We start from the raw sequence: 19,602 nt of genomic DNA on the forward strand, positions 1-19,602 counted from the left end.
TTGATTGAAACATTTTATTTTATTTCATGTTGATTTAGTGGTCAAAGAAATACAGTATGAATATCACAAGATGAAAGTGCACTGATTGATTATTTCCATAAAGACAGAAAATAATGTGAAAATCATTTGATAAAAAACAAAGTACAATTTACAGGGAATGGTAATGATAAAATTATTACAAAAAGTAACAAATAAATTGCATGTAAGAAAGAAACTCATAAAAGCTCAGTCATGAGATTATGGCTCAGTTCACTGCCTGAAAAAATAAATAGAATACATAGGCATGGCAACAAGCAGAATGAGAAAATAAAAGTATATTCCAGACACAGGGCGACTTCAGGACTCCAAGAAACAATAGATGCAAATCTAATGAAAGACTAAAGTCAAAATCTACAAAGATTAAATATTTGCTAAACAAAATATAACAATAAGAAAGATACAATGCCAGTTTATCACAGTGGCAGGCAAAGATTGAAACGTCACATAGTATAAAGAGGAAATACACAATATAAGCAGCATTCTCCATCACAACTTTCAGTGTCAGTCTCATACAATAAAAACCACGAGATATAATCAAAACAGGATCTTAAAATTTAAAGCAATGATAAGCTCTGGTTACAGGTGGGTTTTAAGAGCACAAATTGTAATACTTCTGTCCTTGCATGATTTAAACTAAACAAGATTTAGTCAGCTTGAGAAAACAGAAACTTATAACAATTTAATTTCTTTTGAGGGGCCACAATGGATCAATTTCACTGAATGGGTCCGTAGGATTTGACGTCAGTAGTTCCAATGATTGGTTCGCCTTCTTAAAGCTTTCAGCTGTATAGCGTGAAGATTTTACTTCTTTTGCTTTGCTTTGCATTTTTAACTGAGACAAATCTGTAAGATGTGAGGCTTCAATACCAGGTGATGGGGTTGTCGGGATGGATGCAGGCAACTCCCTTTCTGTACCCGGCATTTGGTTGGCCACTTCAAGACTCTGGTTTGGCACATCTGAAAAAGAAAAGCGAACCAAAATTAACAATAAAGGATGATGAGTGCACAAGGTTATACCTAATTTGTTTCCTTCAATTCTGTTCTGATTCTAAAATGTTTTAGCCAAATTGGAGAAGTGAATTTAATATAGCAACTTGCTGTAGTCAAGGAGCTTTTGGTGAATGGTAGAAAGTCCCCCAATTCATGGAGAAGATAGCAAGGCAATACGGAGAGAACATCCCACACAATACATTATGTGCAAAACTCAACAGGAAAAGACAATTGCAGTGCAGTTTTAGATGTCATTCCGAAAAGCAACATGAAAGTAGAGGGTTGGATCCTATACAAAGCTTACAAAATAGCTTAGAGCAACAAAAAATTGCAAAAACAAGACACAATCCTTTGACAACCAACTTACACAGATAAGAATGTGCCTTAAAGTTTGAGCCAATGAAAATAGTAATTCACAACCAAAAAACAATGATTAGAATTGTTAAAATGGAGTGAACATGCATATGTTTTGACATGCGTGCTACAAATTTTCAATTTTTTGGAAAGCATATGCACAATGTATCAAAACTTAGTCTGTGGTCAAAATGCTTGACCAGTTTTTTCAGAGAACCAGAAACTACAAGGAACATTGTGGAACTCATCTCCAATAATTCTTACTGGGAGTAAACATTCAGAATCTATTTTCACAATTCCAAAAGGGTTCCAAAAATGTTTAGTAGCTCAAACTTTGAGCTAAAAGCAAAAATCTTGATTTTATAGATTGATCATCATTTGAAAAAAAAAAATGGTCCAGATTGGAATGTGACTTTCTGTAAAGAAAAGCAACAAAATGCAAGCTTTAGGCGCTACCTAACCCCATTTTCTCAAGTCCAGACTGTAGTTGACTCAAGCCAGTGGGAGGGCCAAGGAGGAAATCTTGCGAGGGATGGCGAGTGTGACACTTTCCTTCCGATCGACTCCTTTTATCCTCAAAACTAGATCCACTAGTCAAGATCCCGCCTAAGAAACAAATTGGTGATCAGTTATATATGAATATTTTGAGCATGACACTGTTTGTTACTTCAAGCAATATTTTGTTAAGGCACGGCACAAAATTGAGAATAATGAAAATACACTCACACTTCATCAATATGTCTTGAGCATAATACAGCAAAGACAGGTATGCAAACTTGAGGTGCTCACGATCCCTGAGGGCCGCCTTCCGGCGCTCACTCATTGCTGCAGTCAATTTGACAAGATCAATCAGCCCATGGCCAGCCTGCACCTCACACACAGCAGCAGCAGTTAGACAGAAGAGGCCAGTCCTGCCCACTCCTGACTGACAATGAACGACTATAGGGTGCAAAACCACCCTCTGTTGCGAGTGAAAGGCAAGGCATTCAGACACAAAGGACAGGAAAGGGCCAGGTGATGCTGGAAAAGAACTGAAATGCAGAAAAGAGAAGAGAGGATCTGTCAACAGTGTATATTCTTATAGTTACATAATGAGAGTGCATAGATGATGCATACCTTCCAGGCCATGCAGTAAACTGCAAATGAACAACTATTTTGGAGGCTCTTGTTTCAGCATCATAAACAGAAATAATACGCTCTGTCCAGTGCTGTTTTACATTGGCAGTTTGTAAGTTAAGACGCATCCTGCCCAGAGACAGCTCTTGACCTTTTTCAGCAGGCCAGTACCTTTGTCCTTCAAGCTACAAACGGTCATAAAAATGAGAAAGAAATTTTAAATTGAATTGATTTTTTTCTGGGAGTCTTAATATGGAAAAAGGAAAACCTACCTCCATATCACTCAGTAAGCATACTATAACTTCTACTTGTTGTTCATGAACCATGATCCAGAAATCATTAAAAGTGGAGGGAAGGGGTAGTTGGGTTAAAATAAAAGAAGGTGTAGATGGAGTTAAATCCTGTAATAAGAGTGTAGTTAGTAGTAGTTAAGATAAGGAAATTGAATGCCAAGTTCTAATACCTTCAAATGCGAGGCGTTGATGTAGTCATCTTTGGTAGAAGGAAGTTCAACCCTTGAGCAATCATACGGCAGAATATCCGGGAACCGGTTTTTCATGGGATAACATCTAGCCACTGAAATACTTCTTCGGTGGGAATCTCTTTCCTATGACAAATCAAGGGTTATAAATGTAGATGCAAAAACTAAGATCATTAGATAGAGAGATCAATAATAACCTGGAGTTCAGTGATTTCTTTCCATTTTATATCAAGAGGAGTTGGTCCATTTAATGTTTTCAGTGTCAGACCTTCCACAAACTTCTCGTACTTCTCTACTTCTTGAGTAAATTGGTGGAGGTAGTCTTTATCTTGAAAAGGATCTATGACTGGAAATTTCTGAGTTTGTGTTTTCACATTCTGATCACTTGCAACCTGTACATATCAAAATTGGATGAGTTTATCAATGAAATCAAGCAAGCAGGATAGTATTGAATAGTTTTCCTTTACCTGTAAAGCAGCCATAGAATCCATGAGAGTTTCAGGTTTCTCATCAGATACAGGACTCTTCATTGGTAGAGTACTGACGACATTATTTTCAGCTGGCTGTTTGCTGACTGGGAGTTCTGTGACTGGAGCAAAGTCCTTGCCTTCAGAGGGGGTTTTAGACAGCTGCAGTTGAGGAACTAAAGGCTGCTGATTGATGGAAAAATCTAGCCCAGCTAATAGATCAATATTAGATGACAAATCCTCAGAGTGAGAGCTTCTGGAGGGATTTGGTGTGTCTGTAGTGTAAGAGTCAGAGTTGGGCATGCGAGCTTGCATGTACATCCCCTGTGTAGTGTAATTCTGTTGGTTCCCGGCATATGAACTCTGATTTGAACCAGTAGATTCCATGATGCTGGTCTGACCTTGAGAGCCATAAGGAGGAGAGGCATAGTAACTTCCAGCAGTGCTTGTTGAACTCGAATTGAAGGGGTATGCTTGCGCTTGATTGGTATAGCTGGAGGATGTTTGACTTGTTGGGTATGATCCAGCACTGGAATAGGATGAAACATTTTGGTTGTCCATATATTGGAACTGCGATGAATTGCTGGAGCCAGCTGTTTGATAAGTCGGATACGTTGAATTAAAAGCTGTTGATGTCTGCAAACTGGATGGCCAAACTACTTGGGCTTGGTAGGGCTGGTCATAAGAGTATTGATTAGGTTGGGTAGCAGACACAGCATTGCTTCCAGACATATTCTGATACCCAGGCAAAACTTGTGGATTGTAGGAGTTTGCTGGTTGAGTGAATTGGTTAGGGTACTGACTCACTCCAGAGTTCTGAATAGTATTGGATGCACTGTTGTAGACAGAAACTCCACTTTGATCAGATGTTTCACCATATCCACTGGCGGAATGATAAGCAGAAGGAAGACCAGAAGAACTACCAGCCAAATAGGGAGGGCTTTGGTAGGCTGATGAATTATTCTGTGCATTGTAAGTGGTACCAACAGAGGCTGCAACAGTCGGCTGATAAGATTCATAGCCAGTGTTGGACTGATACATAGAAACCGGGATAGTGTTTTCGGCTGTTTGGCTCATTGGCGGTGGTATTTGGGTCGACGGGTTTTTGTAGCCTCCGGATGCCAAATGATTTTCTTGAGAAGCTTGTAGATTAGTTCCTGGAATCTCGATCGTGCTCTGATAAGATGTGCCACCCACTGGCGTATACCGATGTCCTTGGTCAATACTGTAGGTGTCCATCCGGTGGTTTGTTGGAAGGACTGACATGTCGCTTAATTTTGCATCAACAGAATATTGGACATTCGTAGGGAGATAGGTACTCATTGTGGATGCTTGACTTCCATATCCCCAAGCGCCAGCATAATTATAAACTTGTTGGGGGTATGTGTTATGAAGGGCAGCTGGAGTTTGAGAGAGATATGATGCATTCTTCATATCACTAGGTTCAGATTTCAAAGCCGATGTTGTGGCTTCAGATCCCAAGGGAGCCGGTCTAACTCCTGGCATCCAGCTCTGAGGCTTATTATCAATAGGTACTTTCGATGATGCATTTGGACCTGAATCATAGTATACTCCTGAGTGGGCCGAAGTGTCTACTGGCATTGGACTATACATGGCATTCGAGGGATATGCAGGAGGTGCCAACTCAGTGCTCATGTAGTTGCTTCTCAATGACACATTGATACCACCATCAGAATTTAAATAATCCTTAAGTTTTGGTGTAGATGACTTCGGTAAAGTGGCAGACGGATCCGAAATTATTGCAGCTTTGTTTTGGATCTTCTGGGGCAAAACATTATTACTCTTCAGTAGCATTTGCTCCCTTTCCTCTTGTTGAACACGACACGTGCTCTTGACTCGGCCAAGTAGCTTACTGACATTTGTTTCCAGAATATTGTAGAACTCATGACCTTTTGCAGATTTAGCTAGTAAATCTTCATAGGCATCAAAACAAGATATGAGGGCATTGATGACTGACTGCCTCTTCCTCACTACTTCAGCAGTGGATTTTCGAACATTACTATAACGAGCATAGGCATCAGTCACAGCTTTTAAAATGTTATCTTGAGCTGAGAGATTTTGCTGAATCAATTTCACCTACAGGTTTAAAAAGTAAATATATTTTTAAAAAAAAGCAATTAACCAGAAAAAAATTTTTTAAAGGAAAAAACAGAGAAGGACTTACAATATCTTGATGTTTTTTTAGTTCCTCTTGAAATATAATATCAACGTTCTCATTTGGGTGGGTGATAAGAAGTTGAGTGATATCATCTTTGCAAATAGAATCTCGTAGCTGAGATGTCAACATAGCTCGCTGACTGCGCATTTCTTCAACCTTCTCCATCAAATTTTGCATCTCTCTGACAATTTTTTCACTTTCAGGATCTGATACAACAAAAATGAAACGAACTGAACACTGCTGTAATGACTTGTTATGCTTTAAAGCAAAAGTACAAACCTGAAAGAGATGGTGGTGGTGGTATTTGTTCTTGTAATTGGCCAAGAGGAAGAGATAGAATGCGCAAATTGCTTATATGTGTTGACATAACTCTATGGAGAGCTTGATTGGAATCATTTGCCTTTGCATGAGCTTCCAGATATTTGGTCATTTCCCGGGTCATGTCAGTGGCAACAATTGATGGGGGTCTTTTACCCATAATTGACTGATACTCTTTTTCCAAAGTCTCTTCTTCCTCAATTAGAATTTTTATTTCTTGAAGCATTGTTTCCACTCCAACACAAACATCAGAGAGCTTAGACATGGACTCAACTAAGCTTTGAATTGCATTAGGTTTGGCACTGAGAGCTGCACATCGATCCACTAGCTCCTGCAACATATAAAAATATGTTTATGTTTCAAAGTTCAATATTCCTTGAGTTAGATATCTAGTACATTCACAAAACGAAAAATCAGAATAGTACCTGAGGTAGTTGATTTGGTTCGGAATAGCAATGCAAATAATCCAGTTGCAATGAAGAAAGAAATGCTGTCAGGAGCTGATCTTTTTCTTCAATGGATCCTCCAACTTTCCGAAGAAGCTTGGCTTTTTCTTCACTACAAACCAGGCAACATTTTACAGCATTAAGAGATAAATTTTAAAACAGCAAAGTAAAATAGAAGAGGGAGAAGAGATTCTCAAACACAACATAGTTAGCAAATCTGACAAAGAAAATTGTATAGTCCATACCTGTAAAGGGATGATGCCTCATGAGCTTTCATTGGAACTAATCTTCGGAAAATATCTTGTCCAGATACCTCAGGGTCATTAATACTAAAAGGGATGCCCTTAACAAGTGACACACCCATTGCCTTGGGCAGTTGATCTCGATCAGGAACCTCTTCATGGTAAATGAATTCATTCTCATTCTTTGCAGCTTTCCTTTTGCCTTCAACAACATCCTGCGTAAAACTTAAGGCTTCTTGTACCTGCTTAGGGTTCATCTACAAAGAAAAATTATTATTACTATTATTATTATTATTATTATTATAGTGTAATCGATAATCCATAGTAAGAAATAAGTGGATCTGAGACTCACATCAGATTTATCAAGATTTTTTGACAACTTTATGGCCTCCTCAAGTGTTTCATGAGCTAATTGATAAAAGGCCACCCTTTCTCCCATCTTCTGTTGTTCTTCTGCTTGCATGCCTTGAAATAGTTGAATTACGCAGCGATAATATATTTCCTTGAATTTTGCTAACCTTCGCCATGACTGAAATGTAAAGATAGGACAAGACAGTAGAAGAAAACTAGATTCTTAACAAAGCTACACTTAAATCTGAGTATAATGATAAGTAACAAGGAAATTACCGTGTAAACTTTAGTGCCCACAGATTCTTCAGAGACACTTAGTTTCAAAGCATTAAAAGCTTGACTGTAATAATTTACTACTTGGACTGCAACTTTCACTGAAAAAAAAAAGAAGGAGAGCATTTCAAGAAGCGACAATATTAATGCAAGTACTGGCCATATTTTGAATGTAAATTCGGATTAATACCTATAATTGATGCTTTGCGGTTATCCATCATGCTCTTTTCAAGAATGCACTCTTGAGCCTGTGCTAGGCAGAGATGATATGCAAATAGCATTATATCAGGAGCTACGTCAGCGTCAGTAGAGGGAGGATATGTGTCTTTCAAGTGCTGCAAAACATAGGTAAATGAAAAATGCTGGCAAGAACATTATGTTTATTTTCAGCTTCAAGAATAGGTACTCTACCTGAAAAGCCCAAGCAGCACACTGGAAATGAGTGCAAGCCATTTTCATTCCATCCTCTGTTGTTCGAGTGTCCAACATACCAAGTTGTGTATGTAAGGCACCAATATTGTACAAAACTGACGATATTTCATACCGAATGTCCGCCACAGAGTATGCTATGCCGACATATACATCCCGCCTGGGAGGACAATGAGAGTTAATTGCAGATGCAAGATATGGAATACATCATATCAAAAGACAATTTTACACACCAGCCAAACGTGATTGCAGCAGCTCCATCTTTGACCATCGGGAATCTGCTCATTAAGAAATGGAGCTGACAGTAATAGCGCTTCAAGTTTGCAACGCCTAGGACATCTTTTTCTGGCCTCACAGCCCCAGCACGTAATGCCTCCATAACACCAATTTCTTGAGAGTAAGTGTCAGGATCTTCATGGTAGAAGTTCTTAATGTACTGTTAAAATCAACGCAGCATTAAAACTCCTAAGTTAAACGATATCTCCGAGTGATACAGAGTACTTGCAGTGAACAAAGATTAAAAGCAAAACAATTAAGAGTCAACTTGGAATAGAAAAGAATATTCACTGACTGAGGACGGAAGCCTACTACGCAAAACCGGGTGAAATTGAGGTTAATCCAAATGTTTGACAGATAGACTATGACAAAGTAAACAACGCAGCTGAAGTCAATTACTATCCGTTGAAGTGAGCAAGAAGATTTCTTACGCCAACAATTGTATGGTGACTTTTAAGAAACACAACAATAGCGGGTCGCAATAGAATGCAATCTTTTTCGAGTGTTTACCTCCTTCAGCCTTCCAAAGCTCGGGTTTTCCGATGGTGATCTAAGTTCAAAGCAGACCATAGGGAGTCGCGGAACAGCTTCCATTGTTAACGCTTAAGAAAAGACACCTATATCACAAATGTTCTGATACTGTCAATCATAAAATTGTTTGTCTTGTCGTCTTGTGATGTGATGACATTTGGGCGAGAGGAGGGTGCATTCCTATTCCGTTCCCGTTCCCCCCTCTAAAGTCAGAGACCTCTGGTGGCCGAGCTGGAACTAGGATAGGTGGCGACGGAGCAGCGCGTTTTTCAAATGGGAGCTCAAGCGCCGGAACCAGCACTCAACTGGCTCGAGGTTTTCATTAGAGAGTGCTTCAGCACTAAAGTTTGTGCTACTGAAATCTTTTGATCGAAAATGTTAAAAAAAAACCATAGTGGCTTTTGTTAATGTTCATCTCGAACAGTTTCAAGGAAGACAGAGGAGAAATAAGCCAAACACAAATCCATGTCATACAAATTTATCATTCTTCAACATTCAAGCATCACAAAAGGTTTAACCAGTCACAACAAAATATATGAAATATAAAGACAATACTTTTTAAGAATATATCACTCTTTTATAACAAATGCTTGGAATCCCTCTTGAGCAATAAGTAAGTAGAAAAAAGTAACGGAGGGTGAACCTTCCATGATCAATTTTGGGGAAGTCGCCTTGGGATGTAATGCTCAAGTATGTGTTTAGAAAAGTTTTACATCAGAGTTGTTGTGTTTGCTCTCCTTTCGAAGAATTGACAATGGTTATCATCCCATCACCAACATTGTACTGAAATTACCTGAGTCCTTAGCATCACAACACAAAGTTTACATGAATGAAATTCTTTAAAATGCCCTGTGTATTATTATGCACTGTAAAATAAAGTTCTACCCACCTCACAATGTGTGCCAAATGACACATACCAATCTTACCATCAATTGATACTAGCATTAACTAGATAGAGCACAGAAATAATTATTCATAATACTCACATTTTACATGCTATTCTCTCAGCCCCTTTTGAGGCGAGATTAGTGCACAATGTTTGAAAAAAGTCTAGTTAAAAAGGAAAAGTGACTATATGTCTATCCCACAACCATACTAAATATATCTTTATATAAATTAATAAAAAAGTATAACAATAAAACCAATGTCAGTTAGGGCTGTTTCAGCATCCACATTGATATTTGGCAACGTCAAAAGTAAAACCATGCAAATGCACACACGAAAATGCAATGTAAAGAATTTTCTCACATCAATAGTAAAATCTTTACCTTCTATCAAACTGATGTTATTCAGAAGGACCTGACAAAATACGTTTCAAGAGTCATAACAGTTTCAAACAGCATTCTGACCCAAGAACAAAGGCACTAAAAATACTTATATTTCTTCATGAATACTGAATTGTGGTTAGTACAAAAACTGCATTCAATACAAATAATTAGATACTGGGTAGGTTGCACCTTTGAACCAAATGTTGATACTGATACAGCCGTAATACGCAAGTGTTCATTTCTTTCCCCTATATGTGATGGTGCTCCAGGCACAATACTACACATGATAAGATTATATGGCTAACAGACTTAAAATTCGAGCTTGGAATGTACCCGAATGGAACAAATACTGAATCGCTCAACATCACTTCAAGATTATACCTGGTGTAGCTTCTGACCATTTGCCAGAACATTAAGAAGTTACAAACTGGACTATGATAACCATAAGCCAATACATGTATGAAGTTACAAACTGGACTACCACAACCTTAAGCTAATACAGGTGTAATTACTTATTAAAATACAGCCTTGTGAAAATGAATAGCTCATCCAACAGCTGAAATAATCAGAAGGCAAAAGGAAAGGCTAGAGAGAATAAACTGTCCACAAGTGCTATACATGACTGAACAGTTATTGGTTCATAGACTAATTGAAAACAAGAAAATTACAGATTCCCTTTTATCACAAACACTTGATGAAAGTGTTTCTAAATATCACCATAATATCACTATGACAAAATACCAACTGCACAACGATCACCTAATTTCAATTGCCTTGTGGCAATCTGAGGAAAAACCTACATAAACCAAAAACGCTCTGTATCCAAGTACTGTCTGCTAAATAATGGGCAGCTTGCTTTCTAAATTTGTAACATTAGAATGCTTTTACTGTTATTGCACAAAAATAATATCATGGGTAAGTTGACAAGGCGTGTGACACTGACACACCTAATACTTTTGTTTGAGAGAAACAATTATTTTCTCACGAGAACAAACTGTGGAGGTCATATGCATTACAATCAAGCATAATGCCAGCACACTGTATAATTGGTAGGAACCGAAGAAACACAAGAAACATGATGTTCGAAATTCAATACTAGATACGAATCACAATACTGCATGATATGACAGATTATTTCGGAAGTAACTTTTGCTGACATTATCATCAAAACATAAAGAACACAAAATCAAAATGATAATCAGGAAACTAGATGACTAGATTCCAAGTTACAGAAATATAAATAAAGAATCTGCATTTGGCACAAGAATGTATGACATAATGTTTGAGTAATATACTGCACCGTATTGTAACTGAAACCAATCAAATGCAAACCATACTTGACACACACAAGAGAGAGCAAAGTAAAGTCAAGTAAAAAAAAAGGAGAAAGGAATAGTTAAACAGTGGCATAAAATCTGCAAGTCTCAACAAAAATAAAACTGAATGAACTTGACATATTCATAGCCATTTCAAGCCTAAGAATATGTACCAACGTTTTTTGTTTGGTCTCTACATTGCCACCAAGAAAAAAAAATTCTGCTCATATCATTATAAACCTTTCATAGGGAAGTGATGTATGAATTCATAAGAGGAACAGTTATACTGTGATGTGACACATGTTTCTTTTTGTACCACAGACAGATTAGATTTTAAGTACTCATGCACTAGAACACCAATTTCAAAAATATTTAAATATAATCATTTTCATAAATAGACTAATACTAAACATATAACAAGGAAATAAATTCTCACAGAGCAATAAATTGAGCCTGATTGGGTGATGTCACTTAAAATAAAGGATTGACTGTAAAAACAGTAGACAAATATTCATAAGAGAAAATATTTCACTCAGAAGAATGGCACTATAAAGTTGAGTGAGAACTTCATTCATGATCAAAAACAGTTATGATACAATAAAACTTTGAACAAAGAATGAAGAGCTGGTGATGGTCAATAATAATTAATAATAATAATACCGGTAATACAATTTTACCAAGGATAGTGATAAAAGCCCCTTGAAGTGATCCTTACCATCATCATCTTGATCTCAGAGATTGTAAATGTTATCCCACTACTTGCACACAATACAAGAGGGCTCCCGATCATCTTCTTCCATTCTCTGACTGAACATGCGGACCAGTTGACGCCTTACTCTGAAAAATTATGACCTTGCATTAATTGCCATTCCCATGGACACAACACTTGTAACACTAAATAAAAGTTACTTAAAATCAGTCACCTTATCTTAATATTGGTACCATACACAACTTCACCATCACAATTCCATACACTTGTTTGTGCATCAGGAGCGTCAGGATCCAGTAGTTGAAGTTGTGGATCAGGCATTGCTTGTAAAGTAAATTCTTGAGCTCTGTGTACTTCCACAAAAGGTAGGTCAAACTATCAAAAGCAAAGAAAATAAAATAAAAATTACTGAATTTGAAAAATTTTGCACACAACAAAAACAAGCCAGAATCAAACATAATGCAGTTACCATTGTCCTTGTCTTGCTTGAAACACGCAAGAGTAAACGTAAAATATTTATCAAGGAGGTGTGTCTTATTAGCACAACATCCAGACAACCATCTCCAATATGACAGAATGGCGAGAAGCCATTTGGGGCCTTTGCACACGCACATGAAATATTCAATCCATTTACCATAAAAAAACGTCCTCGAACAGTTTTCCAATCTGGAATAGTTCAAATTGAGTCGTTAAACTAAAATTTAAAAAAGGAATCTTGACAATCAAATGAAACAAACAAACAAGCATAACAAGAAATTTTACCTGAGGGTGGTTTCTCTATTTTATCTGGTTCATCACCACATTTATTGCAGTTTTTGTAGCACTTAGGTCCAGTTGCAGGAGAGTCTTCATCACTAGACAATATGGTAATCTCACTCAAGTAACCACGGTTAGCCAAAATTTTTCTAAACCCTATGGAAGAGAAAGGTGTTAGTATGCAATGTTATGCTTTCATACAGTATTCTAAATGTGGCAAAAAGATATTTACCAGAGTAATCATAACGTTTTGGACCCATCCAACGGAATTTTTCACTAGATTTGCATACGTCTCCAAGATAGCCATAGGAAAGCATGCTAGCATAATAACGAAGAAGGCTAGTTTCGTTGTGGACACTGCAAATATCCAGCCCAGTACTCTCACCTGTGTAACAGTTAAACATACATATTATTAAAGGTTTGATCAATGTAAACCAAAAAGTCAATTTTTTTAAAAAAATGTGATGGCTACAAAACCAACAATGAACTTGCCTAAAATGATGTGGAAAACAGCAGTTTGAATATCACTTGTACCATGTAATGTGTATGCAACAGTGTCAGTGCTTCCTCCAGGGATGACACCAACACAGATAGATGGTTGTGGGAGTTCTGCATTGGGGTTGTCTGTATCAATACCTTTCTCTTTTGCAGTACGCAGTACCAAAGCATTCAACACCTGTAGGGGGGAAACAGAAAATTTAGAATGTGTTTTAAAGAAGGGTTTCGGATGGATTTTACAAATGTGCCGGAACTTCAGGAGAAAATAGTTGCTTGCACGAACCTCTGCCAAAGTTCCATCACCACCAATGCATACTATTCCATCAATGCCCTCAAATGAACATGACAGAATAGTCTCATGAGCATGGTTTTGATGCTGTGTAATAACAACTCTTGCTTCAATGCCTGCTCTGGCAAGTAGAGGTTTAACATTCTTCTCATAAATTTTTTGTCCTCTTTTTTTGCCTCCATAAGGATTAACAAATAGTAGCAGACTCTTCGGACGATAAGTTAAATCTGTAAAATAAAATTGTCTCATAGAGAGGATTTTGACAGTGAGTATTGAAAGAGAAAGTTGCATGCAAGACTCACCTTTGATGAAGCTTCTTATGGTTTTAACCCATAATGCTACTTGTCTGGGGTCGCTATGAGTAAGTGTTACTTTGCTGGGCCGCAATTTATGCTGTTTCGATCGAACCACATAGTGGAGAGTGAAGCTGATATGCTCATCTAACAACAGACCAAGATTAGGAACAAAAACAAAGGTTCAAAACATAACAAGATTCCTTAATTAACTTGTAGTACCTGGACTTTCTCCCTGACAAACAGTTTCGTTGGTGTAAGCAGAAAGCTCACTGGGGTGTTCGTATTCCACACCAACAACATTCTTCGAAGGTAATGACACACGAACTGTACAAAAACAAAAAAATAAACATACAAGTTAACATGTGAATTAGACTAAGTACAATAAAACGAGAGGATATTTGGCTTCGTCATTCACTAAAAAAACCATGAAAGCAAAAAACTACTGAGAGGACCTAAATCCAGAAGCCAATCAAACAAAACAACTGCCCATTTTTTTAAGTTCAAGGCAAGAGTGGCAGGTTTTTCCCAACAAAAATGTGGAACTTCAAGGCCCTAACCTTCCAACAACCTGCCAGGTCCAGTTCCAAGTCGGACCCAGGTGGGAAGCAGTTTGGGAAGGCCTTAGACAACATTTCCTGGGTACAGCTGCACCCTGCATTCTAAAACCAGCCTCAAGGTCAGATTGTCAGGACTTACTGTAAGGATCGGCTTCCGACTCCCACTTGAGCAGACCACGGTGAAAGTAGACCCTGCATCGTTGCTTCTTGATTACGAACGTGTTCAATAGCACAGGTTCACATTCATCGCCACTTGGCTCCCCCATGTTTACGCGTCCATTCTGTTAGGTCTGTCTCACGCAGGACATTCGCACTCGCACTGCCGCAGGAGCAGCAGGAGAGAAGAAAGCAGAGATCCGTAGACAGAGACAGAGACAGCGACAGCAGACAGCACAGCCGTCGACAACAAGGCTCCCTCCCACACACTCACGCACGTCAACACACGCACGCACTCACACACACACGCACAGCTGTTTTCTGCTGTTCGCGTCGGGTGCCTTCCACTCGGCGCGCAGGGATGTCACTGGGTTTCTGACCGCGCTGTCACTTTTTCCGTCACTTTGCGCGGCAAAGAGGTAAATTGACAGGGAAGACGGTAAAACTGGAGACTGGTGTCGCGAGAACGCGATAGAGTCCTTCTAGAGAGGCTCAGCGCCGGGGCCCCGGGGAACGGCTGCGCGCGACTGAGGCGAGTCGGCCTCGCAACGCAAAGGGAAGGCCACACGACTGCTGGCTCGTAGCGCGCATTCCAAACAAAGTGGGAGATAAGCCAAGGCGCGTGTCGCGTAGCGTGTGGCGGCCGATAGCCGATAGGGCAAGCATCTGGATATCGACAGCTGCACGCTCATTCCGAACGTGCTCTGTCTCTCTCGCACTCATGGGGCCTCCCCTCCACACCGTACAGGTGGGAGAGAGACTGCGGAGCGACAAAAGCGCAAACGAAGCGCCGTTTGTAATCAGCCTGCTGTGCTGCTGGCAGGGCAGCCCAGGTGCGACTGGTACCGCAGCCAATCAAAGCACGGCTGAACACTGCTAGTGTCGCGTCGTCGCGGCTGTGATTAGTGATGTTTCAAGAGTTAAGACATGAATCATAGCTTTCTTGTCGCACTATTTCACGGAAGTTACTATCTGATACCAGGGTAGGAATTATTACTAACGCACACTCGATAATAGTTTTCGATCTTTTATTGAAATTTAACTGTGTTCAACACGTTCATAAAATAAATTTTAGAAAAACTTGCATAACAGCACTGACCTGAGGCACATGAGAGCTGATGGTGAAATCAATCGTCCAAAACAATTTCAAATGCAAAATGTTTTGATATCACAAGGTACTGTCCACTCGTTCAAACAGAAAAAAATTGTTTTGTTCATATTTTTAAATTAACTTAGAAATATATACCCAATTACAAAGGCACACATGTTTCAAACATCACAGATCAATGAAAATGGAAAAATGACAAGACAAAGGGAAAAATCTCTTCTATCTAAAAACCTCAATTGTACTTCGTTCCAATACTAGTTCCAACACATGTAGGATCAACCAGACATAAAAAGTTATCACACTCAATTTTAAAAACTGATGAAGCTTTCAATCCCAGCTGAAAGTGCAAAAGTTAAAAAATCCAAACCTCTTAGCTCATAGATCAACTTACAATACACATTAGGTAGTTGTCAAAAGCAGACAGACAGAACTCCAAACTACAATTAAATTTAGTATCTGAATTATTAATACTACTGGTTACTCATAGACAACAAGGAATTACACTACACCTGAAAGTGCAAAGGAAAACAGTGCAATGGTCCCTGCAATACCTACAAGGATTTCTGCCCACACTGCTATAAAAAAGCAGTATAGCAAAAAGTGCAAAGAAAACAAATCCCCAATGTAAAATGGCTATAACCACTTTTAAAAGACTGGCTAAGATGCACTGTTTATGGTTAAAACTTCAGGCAAGAGCTATTCAACTTAGTATTCAACTTATTGGAAAATTGCTGACAGTTCAACAGGAAAATTTGGCAATTAAATCACAATGTTTTTCACAAGCAAAACAGGTTTCAAAATATACAGTTTTTAAAAACTTGTACTTAGAATAGGATTTTATAAGCTCTGTACAGACTCACAAACAATTTTGCTCACAAAAATTTCTCTCTCAAATACCATTTATCAGCACTGTCAGAAAAGACCATAGAGATTCATGTCACACATGAAGTTTAACAAATTCAAAGTAGGGTAAATTTGAGTCAATAAAGGAAAGCCTAATTTAAATTTTTAAAAAGAGAGAAAAAAGATATCCTTAAAGAATGGAAATGGTCAATATTTAGTATTCACCGATGAGAGCCAGTAGACACTTTTCATAGTGTCCTGAACAATCTCCCTGGATAATGGGAATAAAGGAGAAAAAAAAACAAAACATGGTGATTAGATAACAAAACACAATAAGATAAGAAAAAAATTTGACCAGGTAGAAATGAGAACTTACTGAAATAAAACTTGCAAGTGTCTTGCCGTAGGCTGCTTCGAATGCTGTCTTGATATCACCCATGTCAACTTCACACCGGCTGACCACCAATCGAATTAGCGATCGATCGTCTGTACCCAAACCCTTCATACTCTTGTACAAGCGCTCAGCAAAGTATGCAGGACGATTTTCCACACATTTTACTGGAATAATAATAATAATAATTTAAATTAATAATTCGAACATAACTTCAGCAAGCAGAAAATCAGTTAAATAGCACTTACAGATAGTCATGAGTCCTTCTTCAATGTCACCTGAAAACTCGTGCTTGACAGCCTTCAGAAGGCTATGCCCAGTGATACGCTGGTACTCCTGCATAACAGCCTGCAACTGAGGGTAGCTGCGTTGGCATATCACAGCATTGAAAGCTGATTCATCAGTTCCAGCTCTGAGTTCACCTAAAATCAAAACAAACCTTTAGAGGTTGAAAAAAATAATCCAGCACACAGTTTAAAAATAAATGGAGTGCCTGGGCTACACACCTGCACGCAACAATGCCTGTGCATCAGCCTGAGCAGCAGCAGGGTCCACATTATAGTCTTCACTGCGATTTCCCTTAAAGTATCAACAAAAAAAAAAAAAATGAGACAATGCCCAGCAGTTAAGCTAAGTTTTTTGACAACTACATTTATGATACTAACCATGCACAAGGAAACCATGAGTCGCTTGAAATTGCCAGATGTGTCTCCTTTCAGGTCTCCTTCCAAGCTTCTGCCATACACTGATAATGGAAAAGAGAAGACATTAACACAAGCCACAATTAAGCTCATACGTTTTGTATAGTAGTTTATACATACTGTTCTGATAAACTGATTTTATAGCATGAATCTCTCCATTAGTAGCCGAGCAGACAACTTCAATAACAGTTTCTTCATCAGTACCAATGCCTGCCAGGGCATCATGTATCTCTTTTGCCATGAATTCATAGTGAGGTTTCATCAATGCAATAACCAAGTCCTCAAACTTGCCGCTTAGTTCACTTTTCAGATTGGAAATCAAATCCTGAAGGAAAAAACAATTGCACTGAAAGGGCAGGCTATTAAAGTGGAATTTCAAGATAACTAATGATTGCTTACCTTCCCATACAAAGTCTTAAATTGCAGTAAAATCTCCTGCCTCTGTGTATTACTTCTGCGAGCAAGAACATTTATGATGGCCTTCTCATCCGTGCCAAATCCCTTCATAGCTTTGCGCAACACTTCAGCATCTGATCGTGGGTCAAATGGTTGGACAGGGTGCACGGTGGGGTTACCCTGTAAGGAAAGAAAAGCCTCAGCAAAACTTATAATTTTAATAAATAAAATGTATGGAAGTGGTGAATGACCCATCTCTGAATTTTCTTCTCACCACAAAAGCATGAACTTAATAGAACTACAAGGAGACTAGCCATTTCTCTAAATGTAAAGCGGCACAACATGAAAAATATTTGGACAGATACAGCAAGATGAAATTGGAATGCGTGGGATTGGCAATTTGAAAGGTATTCTTACCTTTCTGACTGTCAAGCTGTGAGAACTGGGCCCAGAAGGGTACATGTTTGCTGGTTGGGAGTGAGCGTAAGGACTGCCATGCATCGAAGCTTGGGGGATGGGCGGTTGGTAATTCGAAGCTGCTGGTGGATAGGGACTAGGAGTGGAATGGTAGGAACTGGGGGCAGGGGGATACGGGCTGGGGGTTGGAGCATGCTGATTACTTGAGAGTGGGTACGGAGTGGCAGAGCCATATGGACTGACAGTGGGAGGAGGCTGAGGTTGATAAGGCGGATAGGAAGGAGGAGCTGCAGCCTGAGGCCCAGCAGGTGGGTAAGGCATTTGAGAAGGATAGCCACCTGGCTGGGGCATGGCACCTTGTGATGGATAAGGAGACTGTGGTGCCTGGAAGCCAATACCAGGGTAGCTCAAGTTTGTAGTAGCGTGCTGAGGCGGGGGGTAGGGGTGAGAGTTGGGGTACGGAGGGTACGAAGGCCCTGCGCCACCCTTTAACAGAACAGAGAAAAGACATTGGCAATCTTAACTCATTCACTTTAGAAGGGTTCCCAGTATAAGCCTAAGAACACACTTATAAATGGACATGCGTTAATCATTCAACCACACATAAGCACTACTTCAAATGCCTACTAAATATCTAAAACCTTAAAGTGACAGTCCACGAAGAATCCAATGTATAGCCAGCAAGTCCAATCCCACACTTCAGAAAACTACTGATAATTTTACAAAACAAAATTCAGAGATTGTAACATTTAAACAGCACCCAAAGCAGCCTCAATTCACAAGAATGCCTGTACAAAGCACTCCATTCATGTTACGACACGGAGTGCAACAAACCAACAATACACTTGTCTGTATCTACTTACGTAGCCCTGTGATGGGTATCCTGGGTAGCTCATGGTGATTGTTTGTTGTTGAGGGTTAACGTTAGGCCTCTTGCTTTGGTCCTCTCTGAAACAAAAAATGACCCAATGTCAAAACATGACCTACAGCCCACAAACCACTTGGCAGCAAAGTCAAGACTCATTCAAGCAAGCATATGAACAAATGGTGAACAGTAGACTGAACAGCCAGAAAAAATATTTCACAACTGGTGAAAGCGGCACTCACGAAGACTCCACTAAAACCAGGGAATGGAACGGTTACCTGCGGCTTCTCAGCTAGACTAGTCCGGGGCAAGTGATGCGGTTCGGACCAACGGCACAACTTGACAGTCAGCACTCACCAGAGATAATCCAGATAGCCTGCGAGAAATTGGAGTTGAGTTGCAGTGCGGGTGACGGGAGTAACGCCCAGCAGCCTACACGACACGACACGGACGCACGCGATGCGTCACCACTTCACTTCAAGCGCTAGCTTCAGCAGAAAGCTATGACGTCAGAGATTGATGACGTGTTTGTGTGACTGACGTG

General features: G+C 39.3%; 3 protein-coding genes across 11 annotated transcripts; all 3 read right to left on the reverse strand.

The window, feature by feature from the left end:
- LOC117639174 (tyrosine-protein phosphatase non-receptor type 23) lies at window positions 1-8,695 on the reverse strand. 4 transcript variants are annotated; one of them, XM_034374577.1, is made up of 18 exons: window positions 8,472-8,695; window positions 7,919-8,121; window positions 7,668-7,845; window positions 7,447-7,591; window positions 7,260-7,357; window positions 6,985-7,161; window positions 6,636-6,889; window positions 6,370-6,502; window positions 5,906-6,275; window positions 5,633-5,832; window positions 3,448-5,544; window positions 3,178-3,372; window positions 2,963-3,106; window positions 2,772-2,900; window positions 2,500-2,684; window positions 2,110-2,414; window positions 1,840-1,989; window positions 1-996 (listed from the first exon to the last, which is right to left on the reverse strand). In XM_034374577.1, exons 1-18 carry the CDS (start codon window positions 8,553-8,555, stop codon window positions 719-721), a joined length of 5,325 nt encoding a protein of 1,774 aa, XP_034230468.1. In that variant the 5' UTR covers window positions 8,556-8,695; the 3' UTR covers window positions 1-718. The 4 variants fall into 4 exon arrangements, with proteins under 4 accessions (XP_034230468.1, XP_034230470.1, XP_034230471.1 ...); XM_034374579.1 differs by having other exon boundaries at window positions 1,936-1,989; window positions 8,472-8,555; XM_034374581.1 differs by having other exon boundaries at window positions 832-996; window positions 1,845-1,989; window positions 8,472-8,555.
- A 259-nt stretch (window positions 8,696-8,954) lies between these two features.
- Window positions 8,955-15,169, reverse strand: LOC117639179 (ceramide kinase). The gene is made up of 10 exons (XM_034374595.1): window positions 14,321-15,169; window positions 13,844-13,948; window positions 13,631-13,768; window positions 13,323-13,555; window positions 13,034-13,217; window positions 12,774-12,926; window positions 12,548-12,697; window positions 12,255-12,451; window positions 12,000-12,160; window positions 8,955-11,913 (listed from the first exon to the last, which is right to left on the reverse strand). Exons 1-10 carry the CDS (start codon window positions 14,445-14,447, stop codon window positions 11,832-11,834), a joined length of 1,530 nt encoding a protein of 509 aa, XP_034230486.1. The 5' UTR covers window positions 14,448-15,169; the 3' UTR covers window positions 8,955-11,831.
- Window positions 15,170-15,348: 179 nt separating this feature from the next.
- Window positions 15,349-19,553, reverse strand: LOC117639180 (annexin B11-like). Of its 6 annotated transcripts, none has more exons than XM_034374598.1 (10): window positions 19,416-19,553; window positions 19,057-19,141; window positions 18,194-18,679; window positions 17,780-17,956; window positions 17,501-17,705; window positions 17,345-17,424; window positions 17,186-17,258; window positions 16,928-17,101; window positions 16,665-16,846; window positions 15,349-16,559 (listed from the first exon to the last, which is right to left on the reverse strand). In XM_034374598.1, exons 2-10 carry the CDS (start codon window positions 19,087-19,089, stop codon window positions 16,503-16,505), a joined length of 1,467 nt encoding a protein of 488 aa, XP_034230489.1. In that variant the 5' UTR covers window positions 19,090-19,141; window positions 19,416-19,553; the 3' UTR covers window positions 15,349-16,502. The 6 variants fall into 6 exon arrangements, with proteins under 6 accessions (XP_034230489.1, XP_034230487.1, XP_034230488.1 ...); XM_034374596.1 differs by having other exon boundaries at window positions 16,418-16,559; window positions 19,337-19,465; XM_034374597.1 differs by having other exon boundaries at window positions 16,418-16,559; window positions 19,301-19,417.
- Between the last annotated feature and the right edge of the window lie 49 nt (window positions 19,554-19,602).

This window comes from Thrips palmi, unplaced genomic scaffold, assembly GCF_012932325.1.
Source record: "Thrips palmi isolate BJ-2018 unplaced genomic scaffold, TpBJ-2018v1 HiC_scaffold_11, whole genome shotgun sequence".
NCBI classification, from domain to species: Eukaryota; Metazoa; Arthropoda; class Insecta; order Thysanoptera; family Thripidae; genus Thrips; species Thrips palmi.

Coding starts and splice junctions, on each gene's coding strand:
- LOC117639174 (XM_034374577.1), bottom strand. CDS start 8,555: ATGGAAGCTGTTCCGCGACTCCCTATGGTCTGCTTTGAACTTAGATCA. Junction 7,358..7,446: donor CCGCAAAGCATCAATTATAG/GTATTAATCCGA, acceptor TTTTTTTTTCAG/TGAAAGTTGCAGTCCAAGTA. Junction 6,503..6,635: donor GAGGCATCATCCCTTTACAG/GTATGGACTATA, acceptor CCTGGTTTGTAG/TGAAGAAAAAGCCAAGCTTC.
- LOC117639179 (XM_034374595.1), bottom strand. CDS start 14,447: ATGGGGGAGCCAAGTGGCGATGAATGTGAACCTGTGCTATTGAACACG. Junction 13,949..14,320: donor GTCGGAAGCCGATCCTTACA/GTAAGTCCTGAC, acceptor GTTTTTGTACAG/TTCGTGTGTCATTACCTTCG. Junction 12,698..12,773: donor AAAACGTTATGATTACTCTG/GTAAATATCTTT, acceptor TCTCTTCCATAG/GGTTTAGAAAAATTTTGGCT.
- LOC117639180 (XM_034374598.1), bottom strand. CDS start 19,089: ATGAGCTACCCAGGATACCCATCACAGGGCTAC. Junction 17,706..17,779: donor TTAAGACTTTGTATGGGAAG/GTAAGCAATCAT, acceptor TTTTTCCTTCAG/GATTTGATTTCCAATCTGAA. Junction 17,259..17,344: donor TCATGGTTTCCTTGTGCATG/GTTAGTATCATA, acceptor TGATACTTTAAG/GGAAATCGCAGTGAAGACTA.